This window comes from Mercenaria mercenaria, chromosome 3, assembly GCF_021730395.1.
Source record: "Mercenaria mercenaria strain notata chromosome 3, MADL_Memer_1, whole genome shotgun sequence".
Lineage (NCBI taxonomy): Eukaryota > Metazoa > Mollusca > Bivalvia > Venerida > Veneridae > Mercenaria > Mercenaria mercenaria.
The window spans coordinates 60420011-60436906 of record NC_069363.1 but is presented as its reverse complement, the minus strand read 5'-3'; the positions used below and the strand labels follow the sequence as shown (position 1 = coordinate 60436906).

General features: G+C 34.7%; 2 protein-coding genes across 7 annotated transcripts in view; one reads left to right on the top strand and one right to left on the bottom strand.

The window, feature by feature from the left end:
• The window catches only part of LOC123524598 (CYFIP-related Rac1 interactor B-like), an 85100-nt gene that overhangs the window by 50876 nt on the left and 17328 nt on the right, over positions 1-16896 (top strand). For all 6 annotated transcript variants that reach the window (XM_045302895.2, XM_045302894.2, XM_045302892.2 and 3 more), the window contains exons 3-6: positions 4445-4566; positions 5151-5256; positions 7437-7573; positions 15838-15912. In XM_045302895.2, the coding sequence (XP_045158830.1) occupies positions 4445-4566; positions 5151-5256; positions 7437-7573; positions 15838-15912 (440 nt within the window). The remainder of the gene's footprint in view (positions 1-4444; positions 4567-5150; positions 5257-7436; positions 7574-15837; positions 15913-16896) is intronic.
• LOC123524597 (uncharacterized) lies at positions 10842-13102 on the bottom strand. The gene is made up of 2 exons (XM_045302891.2): positions 12992-13102; positions 10842-12719 (listed from the first exon to the last, which is right to left on the bottom strand). Exons 1-2 carry the CDS (start codon positions 13019-13021, stop codon positions 11040-11042), a joined length of 1710 nt encoding a protein of 569 aa, XP_045158826.2. The 5' UTR covers positions 13022-13102; the 3' UTR covers positions 10842-11039.

The window sequence follows — 16896 nt, the reverse complement described above, 5'->3', positions numbered from 1 at the left end:
TTATTGGAAGTAGTGATTTCTAAACCATGTAATTATGCATAACACTATGTTTACATAGATTCTGTAAAGTAATTGTCCATATTTTCAAGTAAGAATTTAGATCTAATATATCTTCAATATAAAAAATCTGTCAGTTTTAACCATGTATCATAAATGATACCCCAGCAATATAAGTGAAAGATGATATGTCAAGAATAAACATACCTGTTGTCTCAGTATAGTATACATCGTAGTAGGAATGGATTGAAACTTCACTCACTTGTGCTCGGGTTCCATAGCTTGTGATTTTAATGAAAATACATGTAATTACGGAACATAACGGCGATCTTAGATATTAGCGTAGACAGTAAGCGCGGAGAGTAGCTTCCCATACCAAAATGGCGAAAATTGTAAACAAACTTGTTTTGAAGTTGGAAAATTGTCTGTAACAGTTTTTGTTGTTAAAAATCACGCTGGAGTTTTAGATTGCATAGAAGACAATTCGTATTGCGAAGGCAAATGCTCGTCAAGTTATCTTGGTAAAATAATAATAGAAACTAAACAAGAAATGGGCCTAACGGCTAAACTGGTCGGAAGTCTGAAAAATACATATACTGGCTGCAACTCCGATCAGCGGTCACCTGTCTGCAGCGGCCAAATTGGCTGCTTCCCCTTGCTGGCTGCTTAAGACAGGTTGGACTGTAATTACAGGTGGTTGTGACTGTAGCTAGCTTTGAACTCTTTGTACTCAACTTTTTCCATAGTTTTCATGCGGTAGGGATAGAGTACGAAATGGACTCCATTTCGCGAAATGGACTTTACGTCTACGAAATGGACTTTTATTATTTAAAATACGGCTTAAATTTCAAATATATATGTATTTTCTTAAATGAATCTGATAGAGGATAGTTTCGCCTACATGATGATTATTTTTTATGGTAAATTGGCCGGGGGAATAAAAGAAATTGTACGATTTATCAAGACCGCGGCCTACGAAATGTACATTTTCATACAGAATCTTATACAAAATGGACTTTTATTTTTTAAAATACGGCTTAAATTTCAAATATATCTGTATTTTCTTAAATGAATCTGATAGAGGATAGTTTCACCTACATGATGATTATTTTTTATGGTAAATTGGCCGGGTGAATAAAAGGAATTGTACGATTTAGCAAGACCGCGGCCTACGAAATGGACATTTTCATACAGAATCTTATACAAAATGGACTTTTATTTTTTTTTTAAATACGGCTTAAATTTCAAATATATCTGTATTTTCTTAAATGAATCTGATAGAGGATAGTTTCACCTACATGGTGATTATTTTTGATGGTAAACTGGCCAGGTGAATAAAAGAAATTGTACGATTTATCAAGACCGCGGCTTACGAAATGGACATTTTCATACAAAATCTTATACAAAATGGACTTTTATTTTTTAATTGCGGCATTAATTTCAAAGATTTATGAAGTTTCTTCAATTTATTTTATTAAATAATAGATAAACCTTCACATTGGATTGGTCATTTTAGATGATATATTTTTGTTATTTATAACAGAATTATTACAATGTAAATTAAGAGCGCGTCATAGAAAATGGAAATTGTGTGCCAAACTTGCACGAAATGGACTTTTTATTTCATTTCTATTACTTTAATGTTGAAGATATCATCATTTTCTTTGACAGATGTGATAGATCAGAGTTTAACTTACATGTTACACTCTTTTGATAACCTGCCGTATTTTATACGGAACATAGTTACATAAGAAATATTAGACAGGTTAGAACGTTTAAATAATGAGTTATTTTTTTACGAAATAGATATGTCCCTTAAAAGATACAAATAGATACTTTTAAAAATTATTTAAATTGTTTTTCCATGTCATAAAGTGTTTATTTAATTGTAATTAAGTTGCCGCAGCTTTTAATATTATTTTCGCGTTAATTGCCCGATGATTGGTTTATCACACCTAACTAATCAGTGTATGCACGTGTATAATATTAGCCCCTCTTGATTGACCACGTGTGTATCTTTACCATTGTCACCTTACTAATTATCATATATTAGAGCGGCAAGCATATTTGTTCGCTCCGACATCAAAAACAGTCAAAGGTAAGTTTAATAACAATTATATAAAATTGAGAAATGCCAATTAAATAAAATCGTATAAATACACACACCCGGTCTACTCTACATTTTTTTTTTTGGTCAAAATGTCTAAGAAATACGCTTGTTCAGTGTGTCTGGAAAATTGTAAAACGGATTGTATTTACTGTGAGGTAAGAATTTTCGTTTTAATGTTTTAAATTGTTGTTTGATTGTGGTAATATATTACATTCGTATAAGAAAATTAGCATAATTGGATTTATACATTAATTGTCGTTTATTGACTTATTAGTTTAATTATGTACTCCCTGTGCTCCATATTATATTTTTTTTGTATTTGCTGTAGACATTGTGTTAACACGCTTTATGCAATAAATCGAAATTGAATTTAATTTACATGTATGTGGTACATTTACGCTACGCTCGTGACCAAATTGGTTTTCCAAAATGATTGCTTAAAGTAATTATGTTAATTTCACGTATTTATGTTTATAGTTCTAGCTAAAAGATCAGACTGATTAATTTTCACGGCTTTATTAAATTCCACCCACTAACAAATTAAATTGACCGCTGTTTTATAAGCTCCTCCCTCGATTTTTTTTTATCCAATAGCAAGCGAGCGCCACTTCTAAACCAGAACTACGTATGTAAGTTAATGGAAGTGCACTATAAAACGTTTTATTCCATGTTTTTAAATTCCTGCCGTTTATTCATTATTTAAGATTTTACTATTCTGTTTTTTGTATTTTCCGTCCCTAAGTCTGAATATTATGCCCATAGTTTGTAATATTTGTTTTCTTTTATAACGAAAGTAAGATTTAAGATCGCGCTGTATGAAATTTTATGGGTATTTTCTTGAAAAATTGACTGTTTTTATAAACATTTGAGTACATTTTTTGTCGATATGTTTTTTCTTCGGTATGGAATTCAATCTATATTCTTTCTCAAGCGTTGGTGAAAATTGTAAACGAATATATTAATAAATAATGGCACTACACGCGTTTATTGTGTACGTGTTCCAAAATTGATGATAACTAAATTCCACTTAAACTGTTTGTGCATACTTGTTCACAGGTTATCGGAAAATTGGTTTTATATTCATGTGTACAATCACAGATTTTGTCTGACATGTTATTTTACATGTATAAGGAACTAATTTCCCATTTTTTACAACGTTACTTTTATTCACCCAAGTATTCAAAATACAATATGGGGATAAAGAAACAATATAAACATATAATACAATTGGGGATGGGGGTGGCGGAGGGAAACATTTATGAATAACGAAATATCACATTGAACAACTGTCTTGATTAAGTTAGAAATATATTAAAGGAGTTCATCACAATATTTTTTGCGTAAAGTTCAGGATTCGCCGCTGAAAGTGCATAATTGTCGGATCGAGGCGGTCTTAATAAATTGTAATATTTTAGTTATAAATTAGAAAAAAAAAATATTATCAAAAGTGACCAATACTTTAACCTATCATATCTTCTTATGAAAATACAAATTTCATCAAAATTAAACCCACAGTTAAGAGAATAAAAGTCCATTTCGTAGAAGTTTGGCGCGAAAATGTCCATTTCGGAGGACGCGGCCTTCCTAACTTGTAATATTTTGGTTATAAGTTACAAAAATAATTTATAAAAGGTGACCAATATTTAGTATTACCTTTAACCTATCATATCTTCTTATGAAAATACAAAAATCATCAAAATTAAACCCATAATTAAGAAAATAAAAGTCCATTTCGTTGAATTTTGGCACGAAAATGTCCATTTCGGACGACGTGGTCTTAATAAATTGTAATATTTTGGTTAAAAATTAGAAAAATATATTATCAAAAGTGACCAACATTTAGTATTACCTCTAATCTATCATACCGTTTTATAGAAATGTATATTTCATCAAAATTAAACCCATAATTAAGAAAATAAAAGTCCATTTTGTAGAATTTTGTTACGAAAATGTCCATTTCGGAGGACGCGGTCTTAATAAATTGCAAAATTTTGACTATAAATTAAAATAATGATTTTTCAAAGGTGATCAATATTTAGCTTTACCTATTATCAATCATATCTATGGAAGAAAATACATATAACTTTCTCATTAAAGTCACAATTAAGAAAATAAAAGTCCATTTCGTAGACGTAAAGTCCATTTTGCGAAATGGAGTCCATTTCGCACTCTATCCCTACCCGTTTTCATGAAGCTGCAGTGAAACATGAAGTTAACATGTGCACATTCTTGGGACTTTCATGTCTGATTGTTCTTTCTGGAATTTTGGCCCTGTTGTGGACTCTATTATTTTAGGGGGGCATATGTCATACAATTCTAACATTATTCTTGTTCCAGATTGTGAGCCCACAGAGATGGAGAAAGAGGTATGGGATAAAATCAAGGCTGTTCTAGAGGAGGCTAAAGATGTTCTGGAAGGTCTACGTCAGTATACTGGTGCAGCTATTTTAATCAGGGATGTAAGTCAAGAGTTTGCTTCTCGCAGATTAAATGTAATGTTGGGGCCTCCGTCAAGTGGTTAAGGCCGCTGACTTTAAATCATTTGCCCCTCACCGATGTAGGTCTTTATGTGAGGAAACCATCCAGCTGGCTTACCAAAGGTCGGTAGTTCTATGCAGGTACCTGCTCATGATGAGATAATGCACGGAGGGGCACCTGGGGTCTTCCTCCACCATCAGAGCTGGAAAGTTGCCATATGACCTATAATTCTGTCGGTGCAATGTTAAACCAAAAAAAAATAAAATAAATAAATGTACTGTTTGCAGCCACTTAGAAATATTTTTAACCCATATAATGCATTTCTGTTGATGGGAAGATAGAGTATTTCATTTCAATTTCTTTGAAATATATTGACCACAAGGGCAGATCATTTCTGAAATTATGTCCTTAGCTGCTGTTGTTATTTTATATCATCAAGCAAGATTTGAATATTATATTATTTGAATACACTCAAGGGAAATAATAGCTAAATAAAGGTTGACAACTCAATACTTTGCCTTTCTCGAGTTATAGTTCAAATATTTGCAACTTGAATATGTTTCAGGCGATTTCACACCCAGCTGATGAAGGATTACAAGAGAAAGCATGGAATGGAGTTATTCCCCTTGTTGAGCAGTTACGCAAATACTACGATTTTTCTCTATTATTAGGTATGCCTGCTGTTCAAACATTTCTTTGTTACTGGGCATCAAACTGTAAAAAAAAAATTTTATGCCCACAGACGTGGGCATATTAAAGTCACACTGTCCATTCGTCTGTGTGTGCGTCTGTGTAAATTCTTGTCCGGGCTGTGACTCTTCCATCCATAAAGTGATTTTGAAATGACTTTGCATAAATGTTTACCATGATAAGACGACATGTCGTGCAAGACCCCTAGCTCTAAGGTCAAGGTCACACTTAGAAGTCAAAGGTTAACATGGTCTGTTTCGTGTCTGGTCCATAACTCTGCCATTCATCAAGGGATTTTGAAATTACTTGGCATAAATGTTCTCTATAATGAGATGATGTGTCATGCACAAGACCCAGACCCCTAGCTCTAAGGTCAAGGTCACCCTAAGAAGTCAAAGGTGTTTCTTGTCTGGTCCAAAACTCTGCCATTTATCAAGGGATTTGAAAATAATTGTTAACTATATTAAGGTGTGTCACGCTTAAGACCCAGGTCTCTTAGGTCAAGGTAGACTAGCTGCTAGACTATCTTTTTACATTTTATGATTGAATGTAGTAAACTGAACCAGTCTATATCCTATGTCCAATATCATATGATAATTTTAACATCATTCCTCTGTATCCTCTCTAAAATAGACTGGCTTTTGTCTCTACGAAATGGAATTCGACAAAAAAGGGGAAAAATATAAAAATATATTTATTATCAGTCTAGTGGCTAGTCTAAGGTCAAGGTTAAGGTCATGAAATGATGTGTGATTTTTTTTTTTTTGCGCAGACAACTGTAGCATTCTGGGGCATTTGTCACCAATAGTGACAGCTCTTGTTTTAACTGAGCCTGAGAGAATAGTCATTGAATCTTACAAGAATATTATTCAGCATGTGAGTTGTGCACCTGGGGTTTTGTTTGGGATTCAAGTAAGCCAGACCAGTGTTATGGCCCTTGACTTAGTAAAAAAGCAATTAGTTCCTTGAAAGTTAGTGTTACATGTATCTCAAAAACTGTTTGACCATGAGTCATGAAATTGTTTAGGAATATTATTCAGCATGTGAGTTTATGCTGGGGTTTTGTTTCGGATTTCACTCCACAAGACTAAAGTTATGGCCCTTGACTTAGTTAAAAATAAGCATCAAGGACCATAAAGTTTGTGAAGTGCACATATCTCAAAAAGTGTTTGACCTAGAGACATGAAACTATAGAAATGTTGTTCATCATGTGAAGATGATGTTATATAGTACTGTAAAAACACATAATTTTGCTGTGTAAAAATTTTGCTAATTCGAAATTTTGAGTATGTTCGCGAGGTTTAATATTCACGAAATTGTAAAAATGGTATCATACTTTGAATTTAAATGATACTAATGGTGAATATTTATGTGAGGATTAATTTTTGTGAGATGTAGGGCCCCGCGAATATAGCGGGGGAAAAAAACCTCATGAAAATTTCTGCTTTTACAGTATTCATACTGCAGTCCCGTTCTAATGACTCATAAACCCAACTCCAGGTGATATAACAGTTTTCTTAGTCTTGCACATATGACTTTACAGTGACAGTGTTGTTAATCAGAAGCATTCTTAGTTGGACCTTTTTCAAAATTGTTAAGATGGTTTGGTTTGATCCAAGAGATAAAAAAAAAAAATTCATGAACTACTAAATGGTTAAAAGCAAGGTCTAAAAGGTCATGGTCAGATAAAAACTTAAGGTCCTCTTTGTCAAAAACTGTTGTCATGTATTTCAGAAATTTGGAATACAGTAACATTAATGTTGGGAATCAGTCAAACTTTTTGTCTTATGTTAAGCAGTAAATCTGATCATTGACTTACCTCGACGGAAATCAAGTCAATCAATTATTGCCAAAATTAGGCACAAAAGCATTTTGATAACACTGGAAATAAAGCTGAGGACAGGTCATTTTTCACACTATCTTACAAAATGCACAGTAATAGTTAAGAATGATATTCTGCCAAGCAAATATGAATATAATTTAGCTTCTCTAGGGGGACATTTTGTGGATTCAGAAGTTATCAATGAAAAGTCTGTCATTCTTCAGGTCAGGGATCATGTACTCACTATTTTGTATGTGCTGTGATTATAAGATGTGTTAAAATCTTTTTTTTTTTTTATTCTGATGTTTCCAAAGTAACCTGTATGATTTAACATTTCAGAAAACAATATACCATTACTACTAGAAGCTTTATGTTCAGATAATATGACATCAAGGGAACATCTAGAAAAGCAACAAGCTTTATTCAAACAGTTTGCAGAGATCCTAGACTTTGTTCTCAAATTTGATGATCTCAAAGTAAGTGTATTTATGCATCGTATGGGGGAAAATAAGGTTACTGTTTTACAATTCTCCAAACTATGGTACCAAGTATGGGGGAGACATATTGATTTTGCCCTATCCAACCGTCAGTCCGTCTGTCACACTTCAGTTCCGATCAATAACCGGTCTGACCTAGAACCTTCAAACTTCATAGGTTGGCAGGGTTTATGGATTAGACGACCCCTATTGTTTTTGGGGTCACTACATCAAAGGTCAAGGTCACAAGGGCCTGAACATGGAAAACCATTTCCGATAAATAACTTGAGAACCACTTGACCCAGAAAGTTGAAAGTTGTAGATGCAGTCAGTAAGATCAGTTAACACAGCAGCTGATAGGTGTGTTTGTACCTTGAAAGGCAGTCAGTAAGGCCAGTATAACACAGCAGCTGATAGGTGTGTTTGTACCTGTAAAGGAAGTCTTTATAGCCAGTAAAACACAGTGGCTAATAGGAGGTGTGTTTGTACCTGTAAAGGAAATCTATATAGCCAGTATAACACAGTGGCTGATAGGAGGTGTGTTTGTACCTTGAAAGGCAGTCAGTATGGCCAGTATAACACAGCAGCTGATAGGAGGTGTGTTTGTACCTTGAAAGTCAGTCAGTATGGCCAGTATAACACAGTGGCTGATAGGAGGTGTGTTTGTACCTTGAAAGGCAGTCAGTATGGCCAGAACACAGTGGCTGATAGGAGGTGTTTTTTGTACCTTGAAAGGCAGTCAGTATGGCCAGTATAACACAGTGGCTGATAGGAGGTGTGTTTGTACCTGTAAAGGAAGTCTGTATAGCCAGTATAACACAGTGGCTGATAGGAGGTGTGTTTGTACCTGTAGAGGCAGTCAGTCAGGCTAGTATAACATAGTGGCTGATAGGAGGTGTGTTTGTACATGTAGAGACAGTCAGTAAGGCCAGTATAACACTGTGGCTGATAGGAGGTGTGTTTGTACCTGTAGAGACAGTCAGTAAGGCCAGGTGTGTTTATACCTGTAGAGACATTCAGTAAGGCCAGTATAACATAGTGGCTGATAGGAGGTGTGTTTGTACCTGTAGAGGTAGTCAGTAAGGCCAGGTGTGTTTGTACCTGTAGAGGCAGTCAGTAAGGCCTGTATAACACTGTGGCTGATAGGAGGTGTGTTTGTACATGTAGAGGCAGTCAGTAAGGCCAGTACAACACTGTCTGATAGGTGTGTTTGTACCTGTAGAGGCAGTCAGTAAGGCCAGTACAACACTGGCTGATAGGTGTGTTTGTACCTGTAGAGGCAGTCAGTAAGGCCAGTACAGCACTGTGGCTGATAGGTGTGTTTGTACCTGTAGAGGCAGTCAGTAAGGCTGCGGATAGGAGGCATGTTTGTATTCGTAGAGGCAGTCAGTATGGCCAGTATAACAGCTGAAGGGGCAGTGGTGGAAAAGGGGTTAAGGCCCCTGACTTTGAATTACTTGTCCCACAACACTTTAGATTGAGACCTACCCATGTCATTGTGTGAGGAAGCTAGTTAGCTGACTTGTGGAAGGTCAGTGGTTCTACTCAAGTGCCTGTCTGTGATGGAGAAAAATGCTCTGAGTGGCATCTAGGGTCTTTCTCCACCACTTAAAGCTGGAATGTTGCCATATTACCTGCATTTTGTTGGTGTGATTCAAGTCCGACAAAACGGACCATACACATATGGAGAGTGCCATAAATAACCACTTTAATAGTAAAAACTCTTGCACAATTTGTTACAATGTTTTATTTTTTTTAAAGTGCTTTTAACCAAAATATTAAACCCACTATAATGTAAAGTAATGACTACTTTTAAATCTAATCTGGTATAAAAAGGGCTGGTCATAAATGTGGCATAACTAAAACAACAAGAAAAGAAAAAAAGTACAACAAATAGTTTCCAGTCAGCAAGTCATTAGCACAAAAAGCTAATTAGAATGTCAGTGGTTGGTGGATAAGTTTTCCAGTGTGCAGTAGATATACAATGTGTATATATATATATATTAATGTTTTGGTGCTTTGGCTTAATCAATGAAATAAAACCATTTGCAATTTGAAAGAATGATGTTTACAGAATTTCAGTGGTTAGTGGATAAGTTTTCCAGTGAGCAATATATATATAAATATATATGTTTTGGTGCTGAATAAATGATGTTTACAGGAACATTTGCTCCAAAAAAACTTTCCTTCATTTTGAACTGTAATGACATTTGCTTGCCTTATAAAACTGAGAAGACTTTAATGAACAAATTCCATAAAAATTAGTTTTAGAGACATCTAGGCCTTTTAAGGAGCTATTAAACTTTCCCTAGTTCTATTGAAGCTGTTGTGTCAGCAATTTTTATTGATCAAACAGTTTTAGCTGTTGCAAGATGAAGAATTGCCAGTGATATACAATGTCACCTCAGTGCACTTAATTGCAAAAACTGCTTTTTTTTATGTCACTGCAGTTACACGTCTTTTGCACTGAAATGATGAGTTATGTACGCCTAATCTTGTATTATTGTTATTAATCCCCGCCGATGAAATCGAGAGGGGGGTATTGAAATGGCGTTGTCCGTCCGTCAGTCCGTCCGTCCGTCCGTCCGCAGCCATTTCTCAGTAACTACTTGGTAGAATTTCATGAAACTTGAAATAAACATGAACCAACATACTGCGATGATGCCAGTCAAGTTTTTTTTTGATTGGTCAATTTCCCTCAGAGTTATTGCCCTTGATTCAATAAAAAATGTCCGTCTGCAGCCATTTCTCAGTAACTCACAGGTAGAATTCCATCAAATTTGAAATAGACATGAACCAAGATACTGCGCTGGTGCCCGTCAAGTTTTTTTTTTGATAGGTCAGTTTCCCTCAGAGTTATTGCCCTTGATTTAATGAAAAATGTCCGTCTGCAGCCATTTCTCAGTAACTAGCAGGTAGAATTTCATCAAACTTGAAATAGACATGAGCCAAGATACTGCGACGATGCCCTTCAATTTTTTTTCGATTGGTCAATTTTCCATATAGTTATTGCCCTTTAGTTGTTTAAAAATCCACAGATCTGTACATAACAAACCAACCAATTGGAAGAATTTCATTAAACTTCTTTCATTCTTTTCCATGAACATTTATTATAAACATGTGATGTTGTGTACCTACACCTGGTCACCACCTTACCTTGGTCAACCCCCCCCCCATTTTTTAATTTTTTTTTTTCATTTTTCGTTTTCTATCAGTATTTATAATCAACATGTAAACTGTTGTATCCTCACCCCACCCAAACAAACCATTCATTTTCTTTTAATTTGATTTTGACTAATGAAATTATTTGCTTCTTGGTAACATTCTTAACTTTTTGCTGGATATATTTTTTGCCGTTCCTCAACTCTGACCCTTTCGGCGGGGGATTCCAATTCATCGAATTTGCTTGTCCTTATTTCCTTTTAAGTGTTAATGCTTTTGCTGGTGGCTTGTCCAGTGGTCATTTTCAGTCAACTTTCTTGACTTCCTGTGCCTGCGCTTTGTTAATATTCTCTGTCTCTTTCACATCTTCTGCTGATCGTTTTTTATCAACTTTCTGGACTTCCTGTGCGTGCACTTTGTCAATATTCTCTGTCTCTTCCATATTGTCTGCTGATCGTTTTTCATCAATTTTTTTTCCTTCCTTATCCTGCTCTCTGTCAAACGTATCTGTTTCTTTAGTGTCCTTTACTGAGCGTTTTTGCTCTGGGTGATCCATCAGAAATTTTAGCTGAGTACCATCCCTGTACCATTTACGTTGATCTCTGTCTGCTGAACGCTTCTTTATTGGATTGGCCTGATTTCTCTGCTGAATATCACTTTGCATTGGTTGTTGAGCATAATCCCCAACAGTTCTTATTTGTTGATCATTTCTGTATCCTGGCAGCTGTCGTCTGTCTTTAAATTGTTGATCGTTCCCATATTTTGATTGCTGTCGATCACTTTTTTGATACATGGATGGTTGCGCTAACCTTCGCTGTTGGTTCTGTCTTAACTTTGAAGACTCGTGATCATCTCTGTACATAGGCTGCTGGCCACCATTTCTGGCAGGTAAAGGATTTTCTCTATACCCTGGCTGACTTTGAGCTCTATAGCCTGGCTGAGTTTGAGCTCTATACCCTGGCTGACTTTGAGCTCTATAGCCTGGCTGAGTTTGATCTACATACCCTTGTTGGAGTTGTTCCTTAATCCTTGGCCTGAGTTGATTATCGCTGTGTACAAGCTGTTGTCGGTTGTCCCTGTAACCTAACTTTTGACCATTGTTTCTAAATGCCAGGTTGTCCAGTCTCTCTGGGGGAATGTCCTGTATCTTTTTAGGGGGGTAATAACCAACAAGTTTGTGGTATCTGTCCTCGTATCTTGGTCTCTGTGAAGGGTCTCTAAACTGGCCCTGCTCCCCATATTTGCCGCTTAACCTTGATTGCTTAGTATTATTCACATAATCTGTCCATAATTGTTTTCCTAGTGTGTAATTATGTGTAGTGCCAGAAACTCCTTTTGTGAGAACACGTATCACTGCTCTAGCAACGTTACGGGAAAAGTTTTGCCTCAAGATCTCCTTAGAGATATTTCCAACTGCAGTATGTGATAGTTTATTTTTTTCTTGTTGTCTACCAAATGTTGTATTAGAATAATTTATATTAAGTCGATCCAGAATTTCCATTACAATCTTAGTAACTGTCTTTAAATTAAGTTTTTTTCTACCAGCAGTAGTTTTGTTTGTAACTCCAGTTTTCACATTGTCTGTTGCTTCAGTTTGAAAAGTTTTTTCCATATTCTTTTCTAGTGTTGAAGTTCCATTTGTTTTAAACGTGTCTGACTTTTCTTTATTGCCTGTGTCCAGGTTACTGGCTTCATTAGACCAGGTCTTTTTTCTTTCAACAGAGTCATCTACCGGTAGTCTTGTCTTAATGGGTTCTTTATTGGCAAAATCTCTAGTGCTTTTGTCCAACTCGTCTTTATGTAAGTTTGAGTTTTGATCCCAGGAAGTTCTGTCCAGCTTTTTGTCAGGTAAACTGTACCTGGCTCTGTCTCTGTCAATAGTGTTGAATCTAGATCTTGTGCTCTGTCTGCGTATATCGGTGAAATGACCACGCATATAGGCAATTACAAGAATTAAGGCAGCAAGTGTGATTAGGATCTTCAGCTGAAATAGGAAAAAGTCAACAGTTATAGTTCATGTGGGTGAAAAGAAGCAAGAATATAAGATATGTGTACCAAAAAACATTTATGCAATGTTTTATCAAAATGTAAAAGAAATTTATTGAAGACTCATTTCACTTTTAAGACATAATCATTATGACATCATGAGAGTTAGGGTAGAAATTTCAGTTTTAATTAAATGGAATCATTCAAATGTTCTCTATGTTACTAAATCAGTATACTACACGGTTATGTTTTAGAAATGAAAAAATCTACCTTGAAATTAGTTGATCTTTTATTCTCCATTTTACCAACGTGTTAATTCACAAAATAGATGCTATCATCTAAACTGTAGCAAGGCAAAAGAAAATCATATTGATATTTTAAAATCTCAATTTCACCACAAGATGTCACATTGTAAATATGCATAGATACCATATTTAACCTACTAAGTATAAGTAAGTATAATTATTTAGAAATACTTAGATCTACAATTTTAGGCATTACCTTAACAGCCTGTTGAAAAAAAAGCAATGTCTAAATAAATCAGAATTAGAAAATAAGACCATTGTCACAGTGTTCAGTAACCTTCCTCTCATCAGCTGCTCCATGAATTTTCACCAAACTTTGTCTCTAGCATTCTTAGGTGGGATCCGGACAAAATCCCCTGCAGACAAAACCCCCTTCACTCATTTGTGCATAGGCAGACAAAACCCCCTTGATCTTTTTCACAAGGAGGACAAAACCCCCTTCGCTGAATTTTACAAGGAGGACAAAACCCCCTTCGCGTTTTTTTTTTGTCCCCCTTGTCAGGATGTCAACATCAGGTGAACCAATCAGAACTTTCATGACCCTCTTGTTTTCTCTGTTTTCTTTTCATCTTATTTTATTGGTAGCTGTAGGGAGATTTTTGTTTAAAAGATTAATTACTGTAAAAGCTAAGGTGGCTATTGATTTCTTAGTATATACTATATTATACATGCAGAAAAGACTGTTGCAAGATAATAATATAACAGTTGCTGTGTACATTCATTAAATTGATCATGATAATTTTTGCCACAGTTTGCTATATATATTGTTGTAAATGTGTTGTAGAGAAAAAAATCAGTTCTCAACCAAAGCCATTAGAATTAGTATTGTTAGGCAGAGGAAGAAGTCTTAAAACTAGGGATGGCAATGAATATTCGTTCATGGCGCGAATATTCGAATACTGTTTCACTATTTGAATATTCGGAAAAAAATATAAAATCATAAGAAATAAATAAAAACCAAAATGCAAGAACCAGTATGTTCGTTTATCTAATTTACCAAAATTTGCTGTCATAGTAAATATGCGCGAAAATGACTTCTGTCGCTGTTAGACGTGTCACTTTGTATATTAGCGTGCCGATATTGTACATCGCTATGGTGATGACATCGTACCCTGTAGTAAGTACCGCTAATTGCTTACATTTAGAAATTTTATTAGTCCCCAATTGATGTAAATCTGTTACAAATCGTCATGTTTTCGGAAGGTGCGAACATATAATTAAAAATCATCAGAAAGCACTTGAACTAATGACTAGGATTTCAATCAAAGTTGATTCAAGATGTATTTCAGTAAAGAAAAATGCCGAAAAGTGTTGTAAACAAGTCAAATGTGATGAATATTATTTTTATGTAAAACGGATTCCTCTTGATGATAAATGCATTTTGTATGGAAAAAAAAGTAGAATCTACTCAATATTCATGCAAAGTTAAGCAAAATTTATCTTTTATAAGACTCCCCCACCCCCACAGTCTTAATTTTACACCCCGTTTAATTGAAAATATTGTTCATGCTATTTCGTGAATCTACTGTCTAAATGCAAGCAATGCCCCCTGTCTTTTTAAAATATTTCACGATTCATCCGATAAGAAGTCGGCTACGTGTAATATGTGTGGAGAGAACCTTACTTACGGGAGGGCTACATCCCTGTAAAAACATGTAAAAATAAGTAAAACCTATATAGATTATATGTAAATGGAGGCAAATAACAAATATTTTATATTCAAAAAGATGAACAAGCGATGAAAACGATAAGTCAGTCTTAATTCATCAATGTCTGAATTACTTCCGTTGTAAACGAAAGTAGAATTAATGCAGAGCGCTGCTAAAGGTACGATAAATTCATAACATTTTGAGTTGATTTGTTGATCATTTGATGACTGAAAATTGAATATTCGTTCGGAAGGCTGACCGAATATTCGAATACCAAAATTGCTATTCGTTGCCCATCCCTACTTAAACGTTATTTAAGATTTTTCCAGATTTCTTAGTTAATAGAATTATGATATCGTAAAAAAAATTTCAAAGTGGTATCATATTTTTAGGAAGTTTTTATCATTATCTTTTTATCTTTTAGTCAGGTAAATATGTAGAAAATTCTCAAAAGAGTTGGTCACAATATTGAAATTTGATATTAGTTGGTATCAAACACATTAACATAAACACAACTGGGTTATTATTCTTAATTGCTATGAATTTTAAGTGTTTTAAAAAAAAACTAATGGTCATCACTTTATTAACTAATACATTTTACTGTGAGCTAAGTTGTGTTTTATCGAATAGAAATTCATATCCATGTAGACTTTACAACGCATGTACAGTACTTCATATTTAGTGGATTGGCACATTAATAGCAGTTAACCATTACCCTGCTATATTTCTAAAATATACTGGTCCATCATTCAGTTTGGGTAGTACCACTTAAGGGGTGTTGTCTGAAACTTAACTGGCTGAATAGCAAACAGTGCAGACCATGATCAGACTGCACAGATGTGCAGGCTGATCTTGGTCTGCACTGGCTGCAAAGGCAGAATCACTTCCCGCCAGCAGGCTAAAGGTTAAAAATACATTGAAGTACATGTCGAAATCTCAATAGTCACAACTATGTGTACTCTGTCCATTTGACTCCAGACAGGTAGTTTTAGCTGTTGATCAGCGAGCCATTCAATAAATGTATGCCATGTCTTGGAAATTTACATTTCACATAGAATGTCTTGGACATATTGTTAATTTTCTTTCTGTCTGTTCTACATTCTCTTTGATCTGTAAAGTTACTTAAGATACAAGTTTTAACAGAATTTTACTATTATTTCAGATGACCAATCCTGTGATACAGAATGACTTTAGTTACTACAGACGGACAGAGAGCAGACGGAGAATGGTTACAAGTGTAAGCCTTCTAGTTTGTATTTATATAGTATCCTTCGATCATCTGTTTTGACGCTCATGAGTTTTGACGCCCTTATTTATTTTGCTGTTAAATAGGTATAAGTGACCTTTTATGATGCCAAATTACACACGTTTGCAAAGCAGGCAATATTTTACCTTGCTCAAATAAAACATTAATGCATTCAACAGATTTACAGTAAGATTATATTATTTTTTCGTACTTGGGTGTATTTTTATGTCTTTTTAATAATGCAAAAATCTCCAATCCTTTAAAAACCTAATTCTTACAGAAGCAACTGGTCAGGAATTCAGATCTTGGTTTTCTCTTTCTCCCAGCTATTTTTTAAAGTCACAAGACAGTTCTTTGACTGAAATTTTGAATAAATTTTAGATTTTTCACTCTCCTGTAGGCTATACACCTTGTATCATTTGAAAACATTAAATTAATTTAATTGAATATGGTTTAGCTGCTCTTTGGCAAATCTTGTTGTAAATAAAGAAGGTCATGTTTCTAATAGGTTTTCACTGAAAGTACCAAAGTTAGAGCTGTTAGAAAGAGTTATATATTTTTGTGTCCTCACTGTTTTGATAATGAATGACTGCTATTAACAATATGTAAAGTGAATAAAAAAAGATCACATTTTACAAAGAAATAGTAAAAAGGTCACTTAAAAAGATTAATATTAATTTGTTTATTGTCCTTTTAAGTTTCAGGTCTCGACTGCATTCACATAGAATTATACCAGCCAAATATGATTTTGGCCATATAGGCTCCAGAAAAGTAAAGTTTTGGAGAGCCAGCCAATCAAAAGGCGTCATTTCTCATGAGCCTTAAAAATATGGATGCCTCGATGGTCAGTCAGCAATAATACAAATATTGACACCTTTTTGGCCACAAAATTCACAAAACAAGAATAAAATAAAGGGAGACATGCCATAGTTTATAACAACACTATTTATTGGTTTAATTTATCTGTATTACTAA

Excerpts from the sequence above, each read along its gene's own strand:
- LOC123524597 (XM_045302891.2), bottom strand. The coding sequence starts at position 13,021 with ATGGAGAATAAAAGATCAACTAATTTCAAG. Across the intron at positions 12,720-12,991 it reads AAAGATCAACTAATTTCAAG|CTGAAGATCCTAATCACACT; the intron begins GTAGATTTTTTC and ends TTCCTATTTCAG.